The 17494-nt window shown below is 35.3% G+C and overlaps 6 protein-coding genes across 6 annotated transcripts; 1 reads left to right on the forward strand and 5 right to left on the reverse strand.

Moving 5' to 3' along the window:
* Positions 1-62: 62 nt before the first annotated feature.
* On the reverse strand, positions 63-6639 carry PPL_12108 (uncharacterized protein; the record flags this gene model as incomplete). The annotated part of the gene is made up of 13 exons (XM_020582853.1): positions 63-218; positions 323-391; positions 476-542; positions 653-711; positions 913-1472; positions 1689-2672; positions 2822-3446; positions 3741-3905; positions 3965-4768; positions 4959-5078; positions 5582-5801; positions 5864-6426; positions 6508-6639. The coding sequence occupies 13 exons, from the start codon at positions 6637-6639 to the stop codon at positions 63-65; spliced, it is 4524 nt and encodes a 1507-aa protein (XP_020429634.1).
* A 238-nt stretch (positions 6640-6877) lies between these two features.
* PPL_12109 (uncharacterized protein) lies at positions 6878-7454 on the reverse strand (the record flags this gene model as incomplete). Its single annotated transcript, XM_020582854.1, has 3 exons — positions 6878-7165; positions 7216-7362; positions 7407-7454. The coding sequence occupies 3 exons, from the start codon at positions 7452-7454 to the stop codon at positions 6878-6880; spliced, it is 483 nt and encodes a 160-aa protein (XP_020429635.1).
* Positions 7455-8026: 572 nt separating this feature from the next.
* PPL_12110 (uncharacterized protein) lies at positions 8027-9141 on the reverse strand (the record flags this gene model as incomplete). The annotated part of the gene is made up of 3 exons (XM_020582855.1): positions 8027-8417; positions 8683-8919; positions 8984-9141. 3 exons carry the CDS (start codon positions 9139-9141, stop codon positions 8027-8029), a joined length of 786 nt encoding a protein of 261 aa, XP_020429636.1.
* Positions 9142-9858: 717 nt separating this feature from the next.
* Positions 9859-10422, reverse strand: PPL_12111 (uncharacterized protein; the record flags this gene model as incomplete). The annotated part of the gene is made up of 3 exons (XM_020582856.1): positions 9859-9919; positions 10084-10360; positions 10404-10422. 3 exons carry the CDS (start codon positions 10420-10422, stop codon positions 9859-9861), a joined length of 357 nt encoding a protein of 118 aa, XP_020429637.1.
* A 79-nt stretch (positions 10423-10501) lies between these two features.
* PPL_12112 (uncharacterized protein) lies at positions 10502-15378 on the forward strand (the record flags this gene model as incomplete). Its single annotated transcript, XM_020582857.1, has 5 exons — positions 10502-10586; positions 11028-11093; positions 11321-11347; positions 11569-11922; positions 12005-15378. 5 exons carry the CDS (start codon positions 10502-10504, stop codon positions 15376-15378), a joined length of 3906 nt encoding a protein of 1301 aa, XP_020429638.1.
* Positions 15379-16222: 844 nt separating this feature from the next.
* On the reverse strand, positions 16223-16819 carry PPL_12113 (uncharacterized protein; the record flags this gene model as incomplete). Its single annotated transcript, XM_020582858.1, has 1 exon — positions 16223-16819. The coding sequence occupies one exon, from the start codon at positions 16817-16819 to the stop codon at positions 16223-16225; it is 597 nt and encodes a 198-aa protein (XP_020429639.1).
* Between the last annotated feature and the right edge of the window lie 675 nt (positions 16820-17494).

Genomic DNA, 17494 nt, shown 5'->3' on the forward strand with positions numbered 1-17494 from the left:
CATAGATCTTGACACAATAATTCTTAATTGAATCATTGGTGACCATTTTTTTTTTAATATATCTAATGTGGTATACATGTTTTATTTAAAGTGTTTGAAAGGTAGCTTATAGCTACAAAAGAGGCATTTAAAATTGGAGAAGGAGGGTTGTACCGCTCATTTGATCGTCTGTAATTTTGATTAATATTCCACCGGTCTACTTTCATGCTTGATTTATCCTTAAAAAGATGTATTTGATCCACGTCGTACGATTCTCCCATTCCCTAAAAGAATTGTTGTATGAACTTTACCATTTCTAGATTCTATATCTAGTCATTCTAACTATTAAATTTCCATCGCCACATTCCACGATTTGATGGCTTCTATCTACGTTGACAAGGCGTATGATTAGCTATTAAATCATTAATGAGTGTGTCTATTCTCGATTGTTGATCGCTGCTATATCCATTAAGTACTGGTATCTGTTCACTCTCACCCATCTGAGAGCGAATACCAATGTGAATAGTATGGCATACTGATGGATACCATATCCTCTATCCCGTCTGAGGTGTAAATGATTGATTGTTATCATTTGCCAGCGTAGGTTCGAAAGATATCTCAGACCATAATATCGATCTCGCCAGAAGCATCAAACAATTTTACACCAATCTACATGATTCTCAGCACACTATAAGAACCACTTTTAGCAGAATGTAAGATGACAGTGACGTTCTAAGATTTCTAAAAAATTTGTAAAAAATAAAAAAAAAAAGTGAAAAATTTACACGGGGTGTTAACTCGAAAAAATTAGTATGTAAAAATGAAAAAAAGAGGTGAAAATAATAAAAATTAATTATTATGCAGCCAAATCTATTATGTGGATTTATTTTTTGGAGGTCTACCTCTTTTCTTTGTTGTAGGGTCATCATTCACTGGAGTGTTAGTTGGTGTGGATTGACTATCTGAATTGCCATTATTTAGGGAGGTTGGCGTCGGGCTCTTTTGATATCGTTGTAGAAGTTGGGTATAAGATGTTTTTAATGTTTTGTTGATACCGTCAAGCAAAGAACCAAAAAAGTTTGAATGCGTAGATTTAGTAATTCTGAACAGGATCTCCATCAATGCCAAGACATCCCCATTCGCAAAGTGAGGAGCAAAGTTGGTCAGCTGGAGGTCGGTAGTTAAGGCTTTCACTGAGTATCTTGAGTGTTTTTCGATATCTTTAATCAACTCTATGGTGTTGACAAAATATGTCCTGGAAAAAAGATCGGCTGGTAGTGTGATATTGTGCAACATGTTGTTACCAAATAGTGTATTTGGGTCGAAATTGCTTGTTGCGTGGTAGAGAATAAATACTTGTGATTCACCAGTACCTATGATATCGACGAAATCCTTGACTAAATCACTCCAAGACTGAGCCTTATCAACCATGTCTGGTGAAAACTTAGTGTGACCTGGCATATAGTTGAGTTTATCATTTACTAATGGCTTGACTAATGATTGGAATAGCTTTTGATTGGTGATGTTGGCCAAACAGATATTGGTAATTTCCTGTGTTTTGAGATTGGTTTCATTGATACTCCTATACATTCCAGTAGTTTCAAAATCCAATAAAAGAATTTGGGGTTGATTAACATTATCAACAACAATTTTCCTCATCCAATTAATAATGAGCTGATCTACAACACTAAGGTTATGTTGAAAATTACCATATTGAAAAGAGAGTGGTGGGGTTTGATCTGGGATACTGTATTTTGAAAGAAATGGTGAGATACATGATTGATCTGTGAATTGTTGTGTGAGTGGGTTGATCTGGTGCTTATTGAATTGATGATTGGTGAACGCATTGACATAAAGGTAGATCTTGTTACAATTGTTAATTTTGCATTGACGATGTCCCGACTTAAATACTGACTGGGTTGGATCCACCTTGCATGTTGATTCTCGTAGAGTGAACTTTCTTCTTGTGATCTTGTTGTTTCCAACGATAAGTTTCAACTTGAGCTTCTCATCCTCCTGGAGTGTGGAGACCAATGGCAACTCTTTTAGTTGTTGTTTACAGCGTTGCGATTGGTACAATTCAATTGTTTTTTGATTAAACTGAAGGCCATGTTGATTGTTGTAGCATTTTGAAACTTTCGTATCCTTGTACTTATATATTGAGTCGGTAGAGAACTTCTTCATTAACTCAATAAAGGCTTTCTCGGCAACTTGACAAAACTCTTTTACATTGGGGTAAAGAACAAAAGATCTGATAATAGAGAAGTAGTTCTCCACCACATTGGTCCCCAGGATTGATGTCATTTTCAAAAGATTTGGAAACTTGTTGAAAAGAGACTGGAGCGATTCGATGCTTGTTTTGAGATGAGTTTTGAAAGCATCTGTGATAGGACCAGCTGTAGCTTCAAAATATTGATGTGCTTGGCTCAAATCTCTGACCTTTTCTTCAATAGATTTAATTCTAGCAGTACCTTGAGGACCTACAACTTTAATCTCATTGATATTAAAGTTCTCGTATATAACTCGCATGAAATAGAGAAACTTGTACAGTTTAGCTTTTTCTGGTATCGATTTGAGCTTCTCCAAAAGAGCATCATTCATTAGATTCTTGACAGGTTTCCATTCCATTATGTCACTTGGGTGAATATCGGCAAAAGCAATTAAATTATTGAATCGAGAATCTTCCAAAAGGTCTAATAAATCATTGTTATTAATGATTTCGCTCGAATTCAGAATGATATCTTTTCCACTGATCAAAAAATTTCTTAAATTCTTTATCATATGTACTGGATCGAAAACTTGAACAAGATCGGGGTGAGTCTCTTTAAGCTTGGCCAATAACATTTGTCCCATCCATCACTGCTGGTGAATGCAATATTGAAATCGGATTCTTTGGCAATCTTCATTACCATACTAATACATTGATGTGCTTGATCGACAGTAATTGAAGTAGTTGGAAATCTGGCAATTGGAACGCTGATGGTACCGTCTAAAGAGACATAGAAGAATTGTATTACCTTTTTGGCAAGTAAACCTGATATATTCTGTTGTGGAAGATGAATATAATCCCTGAAATTCTCTCGAGTGATAGGATGTTTGGCTAATCCATAAATTTGATCTTTCCTTTCATTAAAATATAGACCATGACTGATTTCCATCTCGTCATATACCAGACCACCTATCTTCTGCTTTGGATCAGAACAAGAATTACTTAAAATAGAATAGTTGGTTTTGATATCTTCCTCATCCAAGTATATGCAAGTTGGTGCAGCATTGTAGTTTAATACAGAGATACCTGGAAGTTTCAAATTGATGGCATTGGGGTCTTGGGTTTCACCTCGAATGTAGTTGATGACACCTTTTCCTTTTCCGTAAAACCTGAGTGAATGTGCGAAATCAAGCATCATATCGGACCACCGATGTCCTTTATTCTTTGCATTGATATATTGCAATTGCTCCTTTGTAAACTTATATAAAAAACTCTCTACAAAATTGGGATTTTCATACAGAGTTTTCTCTAAAAGTTGAATCAGCTCGTCGCTTTTGCAAATAGTGATTCGTTTTCGAATCTCTTCTGGATTAATCAGAGGATGATGGTCGAGTAGTCTGGATTGTCTTTCTCTGATACACTTCCTTAGCTTATCGCAATAACAATGTTCCGCCACCTGACCACAGTAATAGTTGAAGTATCGATGGTAATATGACCCATTGTATTTGGTTCCACTAATATTGGAACCAAACTCCAATATTGTAAAACAAACATCAGAGGGCTCTATACCAGATTTCCACTTGCTGTTTTCCCTAGACATGGTGGTGAAGAGGAGTTTCTTGGAAATATTTGAATAGCTATCTGTTTGACGGTTTCTTCTCGGATCACTCCAAGAGGAATGAGCCATGTAGACTTTAATTCGTTTGATTTTCCAAAACTAAACAAATTGTTTATAGTTTGAACAATTGGGTCACCCGATTTCCAAGTCCTATCTACTAGTAGCTTATCTCGTATAAAACCATCAAACGATTCTTTGTCTGCCATGTTATCAAACATCTGCATATTTGATTGGTGTCTGTTATGATAAAGCTCTTCAGTTTTGATGAGCTCGTTTAACTGATCATACTCTTTCAGGCATTCCTCGAGAGTCTTTTTGTTATTGACAAGTTCAGACTCCAATAAACTACATTTCTTCTTGTATTCTTCTAGGGCTTGCTCATATTGTTCTATCTTCTCTATATGACGTTGAACTAGCTCCATAATAACTGATTTTAGTCGATTGATCTCAACCTCGGCCAGGTTAAGCTTAGTCTGGAGCTCATTTACATTAGCCTCTGACTGGTCAAGCTTAGTCTGAAGTTCATTGAGCTTAGTCTCTGACTGGTTGAGCTTAGTCTGGAGTTCATTTACATTAGCCTCTGACTGGTCAAGCTTAGTCTGAAGATCATTGACCTTATCTACATTATTATTTACAAAAGATATTGAATTGATACTGATTTTAATTGGATTGTTGTTTTGTTGTGTTGATAATTGAGTTGAACTAAGAATAACTTCCTGACTTCTGCTATTATCGGATATAGTGATGTTATATAATGTACCACTAGTGGTATTATTTTTGGGAAGTGGGTCATCATGTGAGGAGATTGGTTCTACTATTGTAGACAATTGTTGTTGTTTGTTTGCTTTTTGTTGGTGTTTACTTGTGCCTCTTAGTTTCTGTTGTTTCAAAGCAAGGCTGTTGATGAGTTGGTCACAAAGATTAGTTAATTTCAAACTGTCAATTTGGTCAATAGATTTTTTCTATAGAAAAGTAATTATTAGATTTACATTTTTTAAATTTTTTTGTTAACAAATGACCTACAATACATTTAAAGAAAGATTTTGTACTTGGTATGACTAGGCTACTCGAAACCCATTGTCGATTGATATTAAACTTTTTTGAATAATATGTGAAGAGATTATCATCTGAGTGTTTAAGTACTCGATTAACTATTTTAGATTGATCAGAATTGTCGTCTACTATTTCATATTCTAATGAAAATATTTGTTTAAGTAGATCCCAATCATTTTTGCTCGGCTGAACATAGGGCTCCATCTCTGATTGATAGTACTTTCATAAGAATAACTTCAAGCAAGTCCAATTGCGTGATATTCTTACTAAGTAATTCAAGCACAGTGAATCCTCACTTTAAAAAAGTTCGGGTCTGTACAAGAAGCTATTAATCGAGTGAAACAGTATGTTTAGTAGATCGAATGATTGATAATCAAATAATAAATAGAAGAAAGAAAAAAAAAATTTAAATGATCACAAAAAATTGAAAAAAAGGAATTTCCTCTGAAAATTCGAGAATAATTCATATTTTGAAAAATATTCAACCCGACGCACAAATCACTATGGAGTTAACACCCCGTGAAAATTAATGAATAAAAACGAGTGATGATTGCAGCAAAAGGCTTTACACCCAGTCACGTTTGCAAGAAATTTGCCTTCTCATCTCTTGCAAAAAAAAATTCATTTTTGAACAAAATTTTATATGAAATTTTAAATATTTAAATTAATATAAAATTATTTGTTTGTAGATTTTATTTAAATAAATTAAAGAAAGATTTAACCAAAGTTTTATCATTCGATTGTGCTACATTGGTATTGGTTGTAGTTGAGGTATTTTGGGAAACAATTTGAGGTTGTGATGTAGAAGATTGTACATTATTCAAAATGTTGTTGGTGGTATTATTGATTTGAAGGTTTGCTTGATACAAAGAAATTGTTGGTTCTTCGTCTAGTGTCTTTCTTTTCTTTTTAGATACATCATAGGTTATTTTGATAATATCCCTGTCAAAATTTGATTCAATTAATAGGGTTAATGAGGTGATTTAAAAAAAAGTTGAACATACTGTGTATCTTGGGAAGTTATTATGGCACCCTTGCGCTTTTTATCTCTCATTACTATAGCCCGTTCTTTTTGGGTCATGGCTTGAGCATTTGCCGGAACAATCTCTTTTTTTCCGGCTATAGCGATTTCCTTTGAGATAGACTTTTTCGGCTTTTTAAGAAATATTGGGTCGCAGTATTCGTGTGCCATCCAATTGAACAAACCAGACTTAATCCAAGACATTCTTATATTGGATGAGTTGAATGATGATGACCAAGAATGATAAGCCAACATTTGGTAGTGTTTATCGTTCACTTTAAACTTTGGATTGACCATTAACCCATCTCTGAGCAAATTCGATAGGTGTTGAGAGAATGACGAAAATAGGACTAAATCCAAAGGCTGGAGAATGTGAGTCAGGTTTGATGGGAACTTCATTATGATAAGATTATTCTCATCACAAAGTTTTTGTTCGTCAAAGAAATAATTGGATATGTGATTGTCCACTAAAAGCAGCTTTTTATCTGTTTTCTTAAATTGTCCTAGAAGCCATTCGACATATTCTTTCTTTATCTCTTGCGTTACCTATAATATATAATAATACAATGTATATTAATAATAGCAATAGACAACTTTGGTTCAAGTTATAAAAATTTGCCAACTTACATATCCTGACTCATTAGCAATAATGACACCATAATTTGAATTTTGCATATGTTCCCATTTTGCTCGTTTAGGAATCTGGAGAACGTTATAGGGTGGTAGAGCATGACCAGATGCTGTTATTGTTCCAATCATTGTAAGTGTTGACTTTGGGATTGCTTGGGAAACCTAGGTTTGACTGTCTCAAATTTGTTTCCACGGTCAATAATGGCAACCTATATTTTTATAACAATTAGCTAAATCTTTCGAAAAAAACTAATAAATAGAATAAAATAGAATATTAAATACCTTTTGATTCATTTTCGTGAATAAAACACCTTTCTCATCAGAGTTTATCACATTCTTTGGTTGAATTTGGTTTTCTACTATCACTTTATGAATGGATGAAACCTTGAATATCGGCCTCTTTCTCCGCTTTTAATCTAGCTTCATCTTGAAACTTAACCTTTCTTAACTTTAAGATCGGATATTTTTGTTTCAGCTTTGTCCACCAGTCACGACCAGGGTGACGACTCATTGTATAGCCATATTTGTCATATACCTTTCCGACCACCCAATTTAGAATATTCTCTTTCGTTATCGGAATATTCTTGGTATTTAATTCTTCTACCATCTTTATCATCTCTAATTCTTCTGCTTCGGTGAGATATCTACCTCTTGGCTTAAAGGAGAGGTTATTTTTTTTTTCTTGGATAGCTCACTTTCAGAAACTCCATACTTTTGAGAGGGAGCTCCTTGAGTAAAACCTGTATCGTTTTGAATTTCATTTATTGCTTCCATCAACCTCTCTTCTCTGCTCATTTGACTAATCCTCTGAGGTGTTACACGTATGATATCGCTTAATTCTTTTGTATCTTCCTATTAAAAGTGCTATATTAGCACCATCTTTTCTAAATAATAACATAATTTTTAAATAATGTTAAACCCGACATACCGTTGCATTGATACATTCTATTTTAATAAAACTTTGTTTATTTTTATCTTAAAATCTACAGATATTAATAACTTAGCTTCAAAAAAAAAACAATATAATTTTTTTAAAAATTTTCACAAATTTAGTTCAGAAACGAGAAGGCAAATTTCTTGCAATCGTGACTGGGTGTTATGTTAAAAAAGTAAAAATCAACTTAACAATGCTGTGATTGGACAAATATAAGTTAACTTTTACCATACAAACGTGACTAATGTTTTTATATACAGATAAATAAATAAATAAATAAATATATACACAACTAATTGAGAGAAAAAACAAAAGCATCATTGGTGACCACCAAAAAATCTAGGTTTGTTAAAATAACCTTATTAATATTTAATACAGAAAGTTTATTGAATTCGTTGTGCAGTCAAATGATTTCCAGAAAAAAAACAGTGATCACAATAATAAAACTTTTATTTTTAATTTTATTTTTATTTATTGGAATCACAGCATTTTGGTTTTCATGCAGAAACCCCAAGAACAAAAAAGAAAAAAATAAATCAAATAAATAAATACCAAAAAGTGATAGATTGTATTAAAAGTTAATTATCGTTTACGTTTATTGGTAGAATTTTTTGAAAATGAACTTGTTGAATTATTACTATCAGATGTATAAATTTCTAAAACTTGGTTAGATGAGCATTGCTTTTCATGTGGTATAGTATCAGTACAATCATCATTGTAAGTAACATTTGGCAAGTTTGTTTGTAAATTGGCAGGTAATCCATGTGTAGATGTTCTAACTCTTTTTTGTTTAGCTACCATAGGTTGAGTAGTGTTAGAACTTGTCGAGTTGGGCAATACTGCAGGTGTTAAGTCAGGTCTGAAGCATTTGAAGAAGAGTTTGATACAGGTGTAGCAGTTAGAGCAAGAGTAACAGATAGAGAATGTGGGAGTAGATGTAGTTGGTTTTTCTTGGTCTTGATAAACTAAGACGCTTGTAGTTATCGTCAAATAGTCGTCTAATTGTAGGTTCGTCAACATCAATCTCTCTTAAAACCTTCATAATGTGCTTGCAATAGTTACGGTAGTAGCCATGCTTAGATTGCATGTTAAAGGAGTCTATAGACATCAACTTGACCATCTGCCCAGTCTTTTCTTTTATAGTAGCGTTGGCTTGGTCATACCGAAGTTTACTGTCTGTGGTTGAATACAACACCGTATTCTTAAACATCTGTTTGAACAGGGCAATGAACACATACAGAAAGCAAGGATACTGTATCTCTGAATCACCTTCGAAAACAGGAGGTTGCACTTGGCCATATAGCTTACCATTGACTTCTCCACCAAGATCCTTCAATGCTTTCGGTGAAAAGACTGGCATCATATGTTCATCGTGACCAACTATCTTACTACCTGGAGGTTCAAGTTTGAACTTGACATCGCCAACCTCTACATTTGAACTGTAGTCTCTTAAGAGACTCCAAATGTCGATTGCCCTTGTTCATTTGTCACAAACAATTCGATGTCATCCAAATTACACCACAATTTAATTTAAAAAACACCTTTGGATTGAACACTTCTTCTAGACCTTGCAACTCAGTGAAACACTTGTAATCACTGACAAAGACTATGTCAACTTTGTACGTATGTCCACCCACAATCTTCTTTTCTTTTACCCATTTATTTATTACATCAACTAATGGTTTTAATTGTTTCATAAACAAATCATAGCTTTCCTTGCCACGGTATAGAAGAAAAGGTTGTTGGCTTGTTCATATTAGAGTTGGCTCGATTGCCTCTCAAAGTTTCTCAAACATAGTTTCCTGCTTTTTAGAGTTGCAAAGCGCGTCATTTTAATAAAGAATAGTTATTGTGGAAGAAAAAGGGGTTTCTGCGATTTTATTTTTTTTTTTTCAATTTTTGATTAAACATAAAAAATTTCAAATAATCTTGTTGCTCTTAACTATTAAAATCATTATTCTTCTATCAAGTTCTATTTAAGTAAAAGAATAAAAATTATGTTATTACAATCACACAAAAAATGAATGAACTCCAAAACAATATCTATTTTTGCTTACGGATAACAATAAGATATCTGTGATTCCTGGGAAGGAGGAGCTTTGATTGTAGACAATCAACAAGTTGAATGGGTTGTTGACTACACCCTTGACTGTGGTTGTACTGATGATACGTTTAGTAACTGGGTTGTAAAGATTTCCGATTCCATTGAATGTACCATCGGTGTTACACCGGTGTAAGAGTGATATTAGTCAAAAAGGGTAATCCATTGATGGCTTTGACAGAGGAATACTGTCCATTGGAGTAAGTAACATTAACTACGTACTCTAAATACAAACAGATTAGATTTGAGAGAAACAATTAGTTTAATTCTTGATCCATCATACTTATTGTAATCTTCTTCTTCTTTTGCCAGTTTATTGTGTGACAAAAACGAAATCCTCAGGTACTTCTATATTCTTGGTTGCTGGTTGTTTCCTATCTTCAACAAAAGCTTGAATTGAACATTTATATGTCGATGGTTCGTGCACAGTTGTTGATGTAATCACACCATTCTAGGGAGTTTAGAGGAATATTGATTGTTGTCTTTCGAGAAAAATACAAATTTAATTTATTTAGTTAATTTAAAATCAATTATTTACTCGAAACCAGTGGAGGTCAAGGTGTCATCGCTCTCCTCATACTTCAAAGATTTTGAACAAGACACTAGGTTATAGTAATCTGTGGATCCTGGGAAATGTAATGAGGGTGCTGGATTGTAGATAATGATTAAGTTGAATGGGTTGCTGAGTACACCTTTGATGGTGGTGTAACCGATCATACGTTTAGGAGTACCATTGTAAAGAGCAACAGATCCACTGAATGTGGCGTCCGAGTTAACAGTAACATTTGTCAAATATGTAGTTGTAGCATCGGAGGCTTTGAAAGAGGAATACACTCCATTTGAGTAAGTAACATTTACTAACAATGGCTTTGAGCATGGGGAAGGATCCAGTTATATTGAACGACTGAAATAGTTAAAGCTATTTAAAAAAAATAAAAATAACCAATTAATATAAAATGACCTATCGAATGGAAAGATATAATAATTATAAGTTGTCAACCTACCTTGAGACAATGCCAACTAACGAAAATTGTAAAGATTGTATATTTCAACATTTTTTATTTGAATATTTTATAGGAGTAGAATGTTTGATCCTAAGAAATGATGATATGCAGAGAATCCAAATTGAATCTACATGAATATATCTTTCTCAGTCACGCAGACGACCTTTTTGAAAAATTTCAAAAAACGTGGTAAAAATGTTGCTGCCAACAGCATTCAGATAAATTTCACCCCAATTTTGAAATTTTTTTTTACGATCAAATTTAAGTGTGGTCATATAAATTTTTTGTCATGTTTTTAATGAAATCATTGACTTCAATATTTTTTTTTTAACTCCCAATTGAAAATATTGATGACTGAAAAGGATATACCCTTGTTTTTTTTTTTTTAAGAGTTTGTTATTTCAATTAATTGTGAATTGCAATTCACTTATTCTGTCGAAAGTTTATCTACACTCACCAAATTACAAAAAAAATTTAGATTTTTATGGTTTTCAAGGTAAAAGAGACAAAACAAAACAGGCTAGTTACAGTCTTGCCTGTAATCGTAAATCAAATAAAATAAAAAAACCACTCTGATCAGATTAACCCCTCTATTTTTAATTTTTACATTTTTTTTAAAATTAATGTGAGGGCGAAAGGGGTTGGGAGCTAGTTTCCTTTTGGATAATAATTCAAGCAATTAAATCACCAATTTGAAACATAACACCAACATTCTAAAGCGTGCACAAAGAGGTGACCAAGTTTGATTTTTTTTTGTTATTTTATTTTAAGCATTTGAGATATTTTTGGCTCACCTAGGTATTTAAATAAGTCAAAAAGATTTTGAGATTTATTTATTTATCATCAAAGTTGAATGATGAATACAACATTGTTTCGTTCTCTAATTGTATTGTTATTTTTATTTTTTAATTATCACATAGGTATGATAGATTTTATTACAGTATACATAAACTGTAGTGCATAACAAACATTACATTTATTAATATATTCATTCATATTGGAACTTACTATATATTTAGATATTGTAAATTCACAACCATCTTTAATATATTCATATTCTAGAACTATATTAGTTGGAAAGTATTGTCCTTTTGATCAGGTCAATAAGAGAGAGTATATCGATGGCTATGCCCTATTAAACTACACGAGTAAGTTGGTGGCTACCAACGAGGCTACAATAGATGGTACCCCTGCTACAGCGGTAACCACCTATTTCAATCATAATTTTGCTGAACAAGTATTGTATATCAACATTGTTTCACCCATTTCATCAACTGGTACAACCATCCTAAATAATAGTGTAATAGTAAATTTAAAAGATCCAAATAATTCATCACTTTGGCAAGTACCAATTGGAAATATATCATGTTATTGTATGTATAAATTAAAGTAAAAGAAAAGAAAGTAAAAGAACAGTTTGGATGGAGTGTATTAATATTTAAATTAATTTAAAAGCATTTAGAGATCAACCATTAATATTAAAAAGTAATGGAATAATACAAGCATCAATGTTTGATGCAAGATTATCAATTGTTACATTTATAGTTGAATTTGGACAAGTTCCAACTGACAATATCGACTGTGTTGAGGATGGTGGACAATTTAATTGTATTTGTCATCCCTACGACTATGGGTACAAATTGTATCCTGTAAGAGGAAAGATATTTTTAAAGTGTTCCTTGGCACCATTGGCAAACACGTTTACGGGTTGGGACAATGCTGTCAATGTAACATTTTCAGACAAAGGAAGAGTCAATATTGGATCGGTCTCGGCAACAGTCGACTTCCCATTTATGGCCAATTGGAATTCCAGCACGACGGTGTTTAACAATGTTACTACCGCCGTAAAAAACACAACATGGATCGACATTCAATCACAGGTGAACCAATTTAGTGTCTATGCCAATGTGTCTGATTGGAACAGTCAGTTTATCGTGTACAAGGCCGACGGAGGTGTCATCCCATCGACTGGTGTCAATTACTATGGTAACACGTATAAACCATTGTTGGCTGATGACAAGGGAAATGCCCTGATCCATTTTGCACTTCCACAGTCAATGACAGCGGCCAATGTACCTGCCACATTGACAAGCACGTCGATTAGTACACTCAACAATGCGTCGATTCTAGCTACCAATTATACTCACTACCGATACCCCTATAATAACACTGCTACAAGTTCACACGTAGCGTTCGATGGTGCTAGATATGTGGTCACACCCATATGGAAGTCGACCGGTGCCGCCCCGTTCATCAAGGTGCAAGCCAATTCGCTGCTGAATAACTTTGTGCAGACAGTGAAACAGCCATTCCCCTATGGATTAAAGAAGGGTATTCCCTCGATGGGCAAGTACGACTATGCGTTTGACCAACCCGTCCATCCCAACTTTGTGTCCAACAAGCTGACCGTGTGGGGTCCACACAATGAGCGATTGGCCGAGGGAGAGACGAACTCTGGCAAGACAGGTACACCAAGTCAAACGCCTTTGGTCACAGTCAGCTCATTCCGAAAGTTTACGTCGCACCAGACCGTGTTTGGTTTCAAGGTCACATATAATGACGGGTTTGGATTCCAAGGTGGATACATTCCCTTTGGTCCCGAAAATGGCCTTTATATTCGAGCAAGCGATCACTCGTACACTAACAATTACGAAGTGGAGTTGAATATCACCCAGACAGATTATGGTCGTCGTTTCCGATTCCACTTGTTGTCACTTGATGGCAAGACACAACGTCTCTACCAGCAAAACGATGTGGCCCAGATGTTTTTCCATCAACCCATGGTGTTGAATGTCGTGCCGCCAACTGGTCTTCTCGAATTCTCCATCGATGAGGTTTCAGAGTTGTTTTGGTCACCACCAACTGTTGGTGTCACCCTCGGCCCGGCCAAATCTACCCTCTCTTTCAAGTTGGCAACCACCACCTACCTCCCAAACATAACGGATCGTCCTGCCGTGATGATCTACAAGCGTCACAAATCCAACGTCCACGACTTTGCACAATACTTTATGGGCAAGTATGAAGACGGATATTACAAGGTTGAGGTAACCATTGATCAGGGAAGTTTCCCAGGTCCAGCCGAATACTTTATCGCGTCGTCCAACACCAACATTACCAGCGAGGCACTCCGTTCCAACCTTCTTGTTGGAGACAATGCCATTCTCACTATTGTATGCCAAAATACCGATGAAATGGGTCCCATTGTAGGATGCGTATCGCCACCCTCCTACTCGATCAATGTCACCTCGCCACAAGAGGAATCAGTGACCCTTCAATGGACCATCAATATCCAAGATCGTCCAAGTGGCATTGCACTCGCCAACAGCTATGCTATCGTCAGTAGCAACATCGACCCAACCCCTCGTCGAGTCAGTCTTGTCCAAGTGTCTGGCGACGTATTTAGCGGTGTTTACAGCGCCACTCACTCTGCACGTGCTGGTGCCAGCTGTGAAATATTTAAATTGGATTTAGTATTGACCGATTCACTCGGTAATGTAGCCACCTCCATTGCACTTGGTGATCTTGATGACAATCAAATCAACGTCGATCCATTCCATTACTTGCCCGATCATATAGGTCGATACATATCAGTGTTGTATCCCACTGCAGTCGTCGACACTGACCCACCCGTTCTTGTCGACCTGTCATTCTTCACTGCTGTTCCTGTAGACGTGTCATTGTATAATCGTACGGTTGAATTCCAATTTACATTGTATGATCAAGTCAGTGGAGTATCGTTGGCATCTACCCCATACCTCTACGTCACTGGATTGAATGGTGAATCTGCCAGTTGTGCGGGTGTCGTGATCTCCATGACAAACGACTCTCTGTTGGCCAACGCTGGCAATGTCACCTACCGATGCAATGTTGAACTTCCCTATGGCTTTGGTTATCAGACCTCGCCAGTCGTATCCATCTATGGATACAGTGACAACAGTCGAAACTTTGGATCGCAAACATCGGCCGATCTCCTTGCCAAGGGATTCGTATCGTCATTTGCCGTCGTCATGAATAACATCCAGCCAATCATTTTGTCGACCAGCGGTATCCCCACCATCACAGCCGACGCCAAACCCATTACCATCCGTGGACGTAGACTTATCCCCCTGGATTCTTACACATTCACTAAGGTAAATTTGTTTGTCAATGATAATCCCACAGCTGTCCAGACCGCCACTCCATCGTTTTACTCGCATACAGTTATCACTTGTTCGCTCAATGGCAATCTATTCCAACCAACTGACAATTTAAAGATCCAAATCACCTATACATACAGTCCAGGTGGTGGTCAAGTCTTTACAAGAATCTCCAACTTTTGGAATTTAACCTATGCTCCAGCCATTCCATACAATCCTATACCAGAACCTCCTGCCGGTGCCATTGAACCATTCAACTTTTACACACCATCCGCTGAATGTCCAGTACCTCTTGTTCTTCCACCTGACCAATGTACAGTTGTATTCCCGTCTCAAGAGACTGACGATTCTTCATCTTCGTCTTCATCTTCATCTTCATCTTCGTCATCCTCTAATTCAGATTCTTCATCTTCGTCATCCTCCTCTAATTCAACTTCCTCTTCCTCCTCTGACTCTGGAGGTGTCACGCCACCAGGTGATGACGATGATGACAGTGAGGGTGGCTTATCAGCTGGTGCTATTGGTGGTATTGCGGCTGGAGCATTTGTATTGGCAGCTTTACTTGCACTTGCCATTGTATTTGCTAGAAGAAGATCTAAACGAAAGTCACCACCAGACCAAGAAATGGAACTTGAACAAAAGACTGTACCAATGTTTGTAGGAGGTAAAGTTAATAATATTGATGAATTTTAAAGACATCTTAAGAGATCTTCAACAAAACCAACCAAGTTCTAAAAATAAAACTACTACATGTATTTAATTTTAAAACAAACACTACTCACATGTGTGTTGATCCATGGATTGTCCCAGGACAGGGCAATGTTCATCCATTGATGTTGATTGTTGGATCTGATGATTGTCGTACAATTCCAAATAATTTTAGTAATGGTAGTGTGTGTCAATCCTCGTAGAGGGTGATGATAATGTGATTGATTCAGTTATCAAATCAAACAAATACTACTACTCTGATTCTGGAGGAGAGGAATGAACTGCTTAATTAGTAGTTCCAAAATATAGGATAAGAATTCATCAATATAAACAAAAGTTAAATCAATCAATCAACTAGTTAACATTACCACCACATTTTAAGATATTTTGAAATCAGTTAAAATAACCTTTTTTATCCTCTATAGATCATACTTTCGGTAAGTTACTTCTTTTAAGGAGAGGGACTCATTTTTTGAATCTATAGTTTCTAAATGTTCATATGGATTTAAATACTGAGGAACAAAGGAAAAGGAGGAACAATACTTTTTCTTTTTTGCTGGTGAACTAGAACTGGTAAGAGTCGAGCTGCATCACTCCGAAATATTCGTAAAATTAGCATCCTCATATTAACCACACATTAATTTTTCAAAATTTAATTTTTACAATAAAAAAAAAAAAAAGGTTGTTCACCAAATTTTTACAATGATCAATATCACAATTTCAAAAATCAGAAGGTTTGCACTTTCATTTTTGCAAAAATAGCTGTTTTTCACTTTTTTTTTTTTGATGATCATTTCTTTTTAATACTGCTATTAGAATATGCAATGAATTAATATTTAATAAATTTATTTAAATAAGAAAAGTCTGTGGAATTAAGAATATTATTTAAATCATAATTATTTGTACCTTCACATGCTACTTCTATCGCAGTCACCTTTCTTTTTCTTGTATTAGATTGTTCAGTACCTTCTATTATTTCACCTTTATAGTATTTTTTTGTTGTTTTATCAAACACCAAAACATCCAATCTATCTTTTATGTTATTGACTGTGAATTCTTTATCCTCATCTATTGTTACTAAGTTGTGATCTATTAATGTTTCTAAACCTTCATTTCCTTGCTTAAACTTAATAGTATAACACCATTCGTTGTTTTCATTGCTGTATTCAATGCTTTTGACAGTAGCAGGCCACCATGTCCCAAAGTCTCTTCCATTGACCGCTTTTCCATAAACACTCTCACCTACAGAGAAGGCAGGAATAGGCAAAAGATTTTCGTTAATTAATGGTTGTTGGTTCGCGAAAGTTGAAACTCTAGTTGTAGCAGTAGTAGTACCATTAGTAGTAGTAACAGAGGCAGTGGTAGTAGCAGCAGCAGTGGTCGTAGTAGTGGTAGCAACCGCATTCGTAATGCTTGGATCATTCATTAGGTTTGGCTCATCATGCACCCATCAAGAGATATCTTAAGTGAAATGTTTTGTGGCACTTGGCTGCCTACCGGAAACTCTCTGTTAAACGCCAACTTTAGTAGATCTTTAAGACTGATGTACGAACGCTTTCCTTCTTCTCTCGATAGAAACTGAACATTCTCCAATGTTTATGTATTATTATAAAGGTAATGAACATACTAAAGAGAATATTTGTTAATAATATTAACTTATCCTGTTGCATTTTCTTTACTTTTGCTAATGAATAATTCCTCGATAGTTTAAAGGTTTGGCGCAGATGAGACCACCAGCCATCTGGAATCAGTAACTCATCTTTCAATTGTGCCAGCTTTGCAATTGGAATATCATCTCTTGCGTTTCGCATTTCCTCTAACTCAATACATGGTAAGCATCCAGATGAAATACCACAATTAGAATGGTATTTTTTACTTTTCTCATGTTTTGACAAATTTGATTCACTATATTTCTTTCCACTGGTACAGCTGCGATGTCTACAAACTGATACTTTGGTTGTTGCCGTGTTGGAACAGTAATCACAAGTTTGTTGGCAGGGTTGCTTGTGATCTTTCTTATAATGTCTTGATCTACTGGAAGAGTGGTTATATTGGAGTCCACAATTAGCATGCACACACACTACTACACCTATCAATAATA

The sequence above is a fragment of the Heterostelium album genome (assembly GCF_000004825.1).
Source record: "Heterostelium album PN500 unplaced genomic scaffold PPL_scaffold10, whole genome shotgun sequence".
Classification (NCBI taxonomy): domain Eukaryota; phylum Evosea; class Eumycetozoa; order Acytosteliales; family Acytosteliaceae; genus Heterostelium; species Heterostelium album.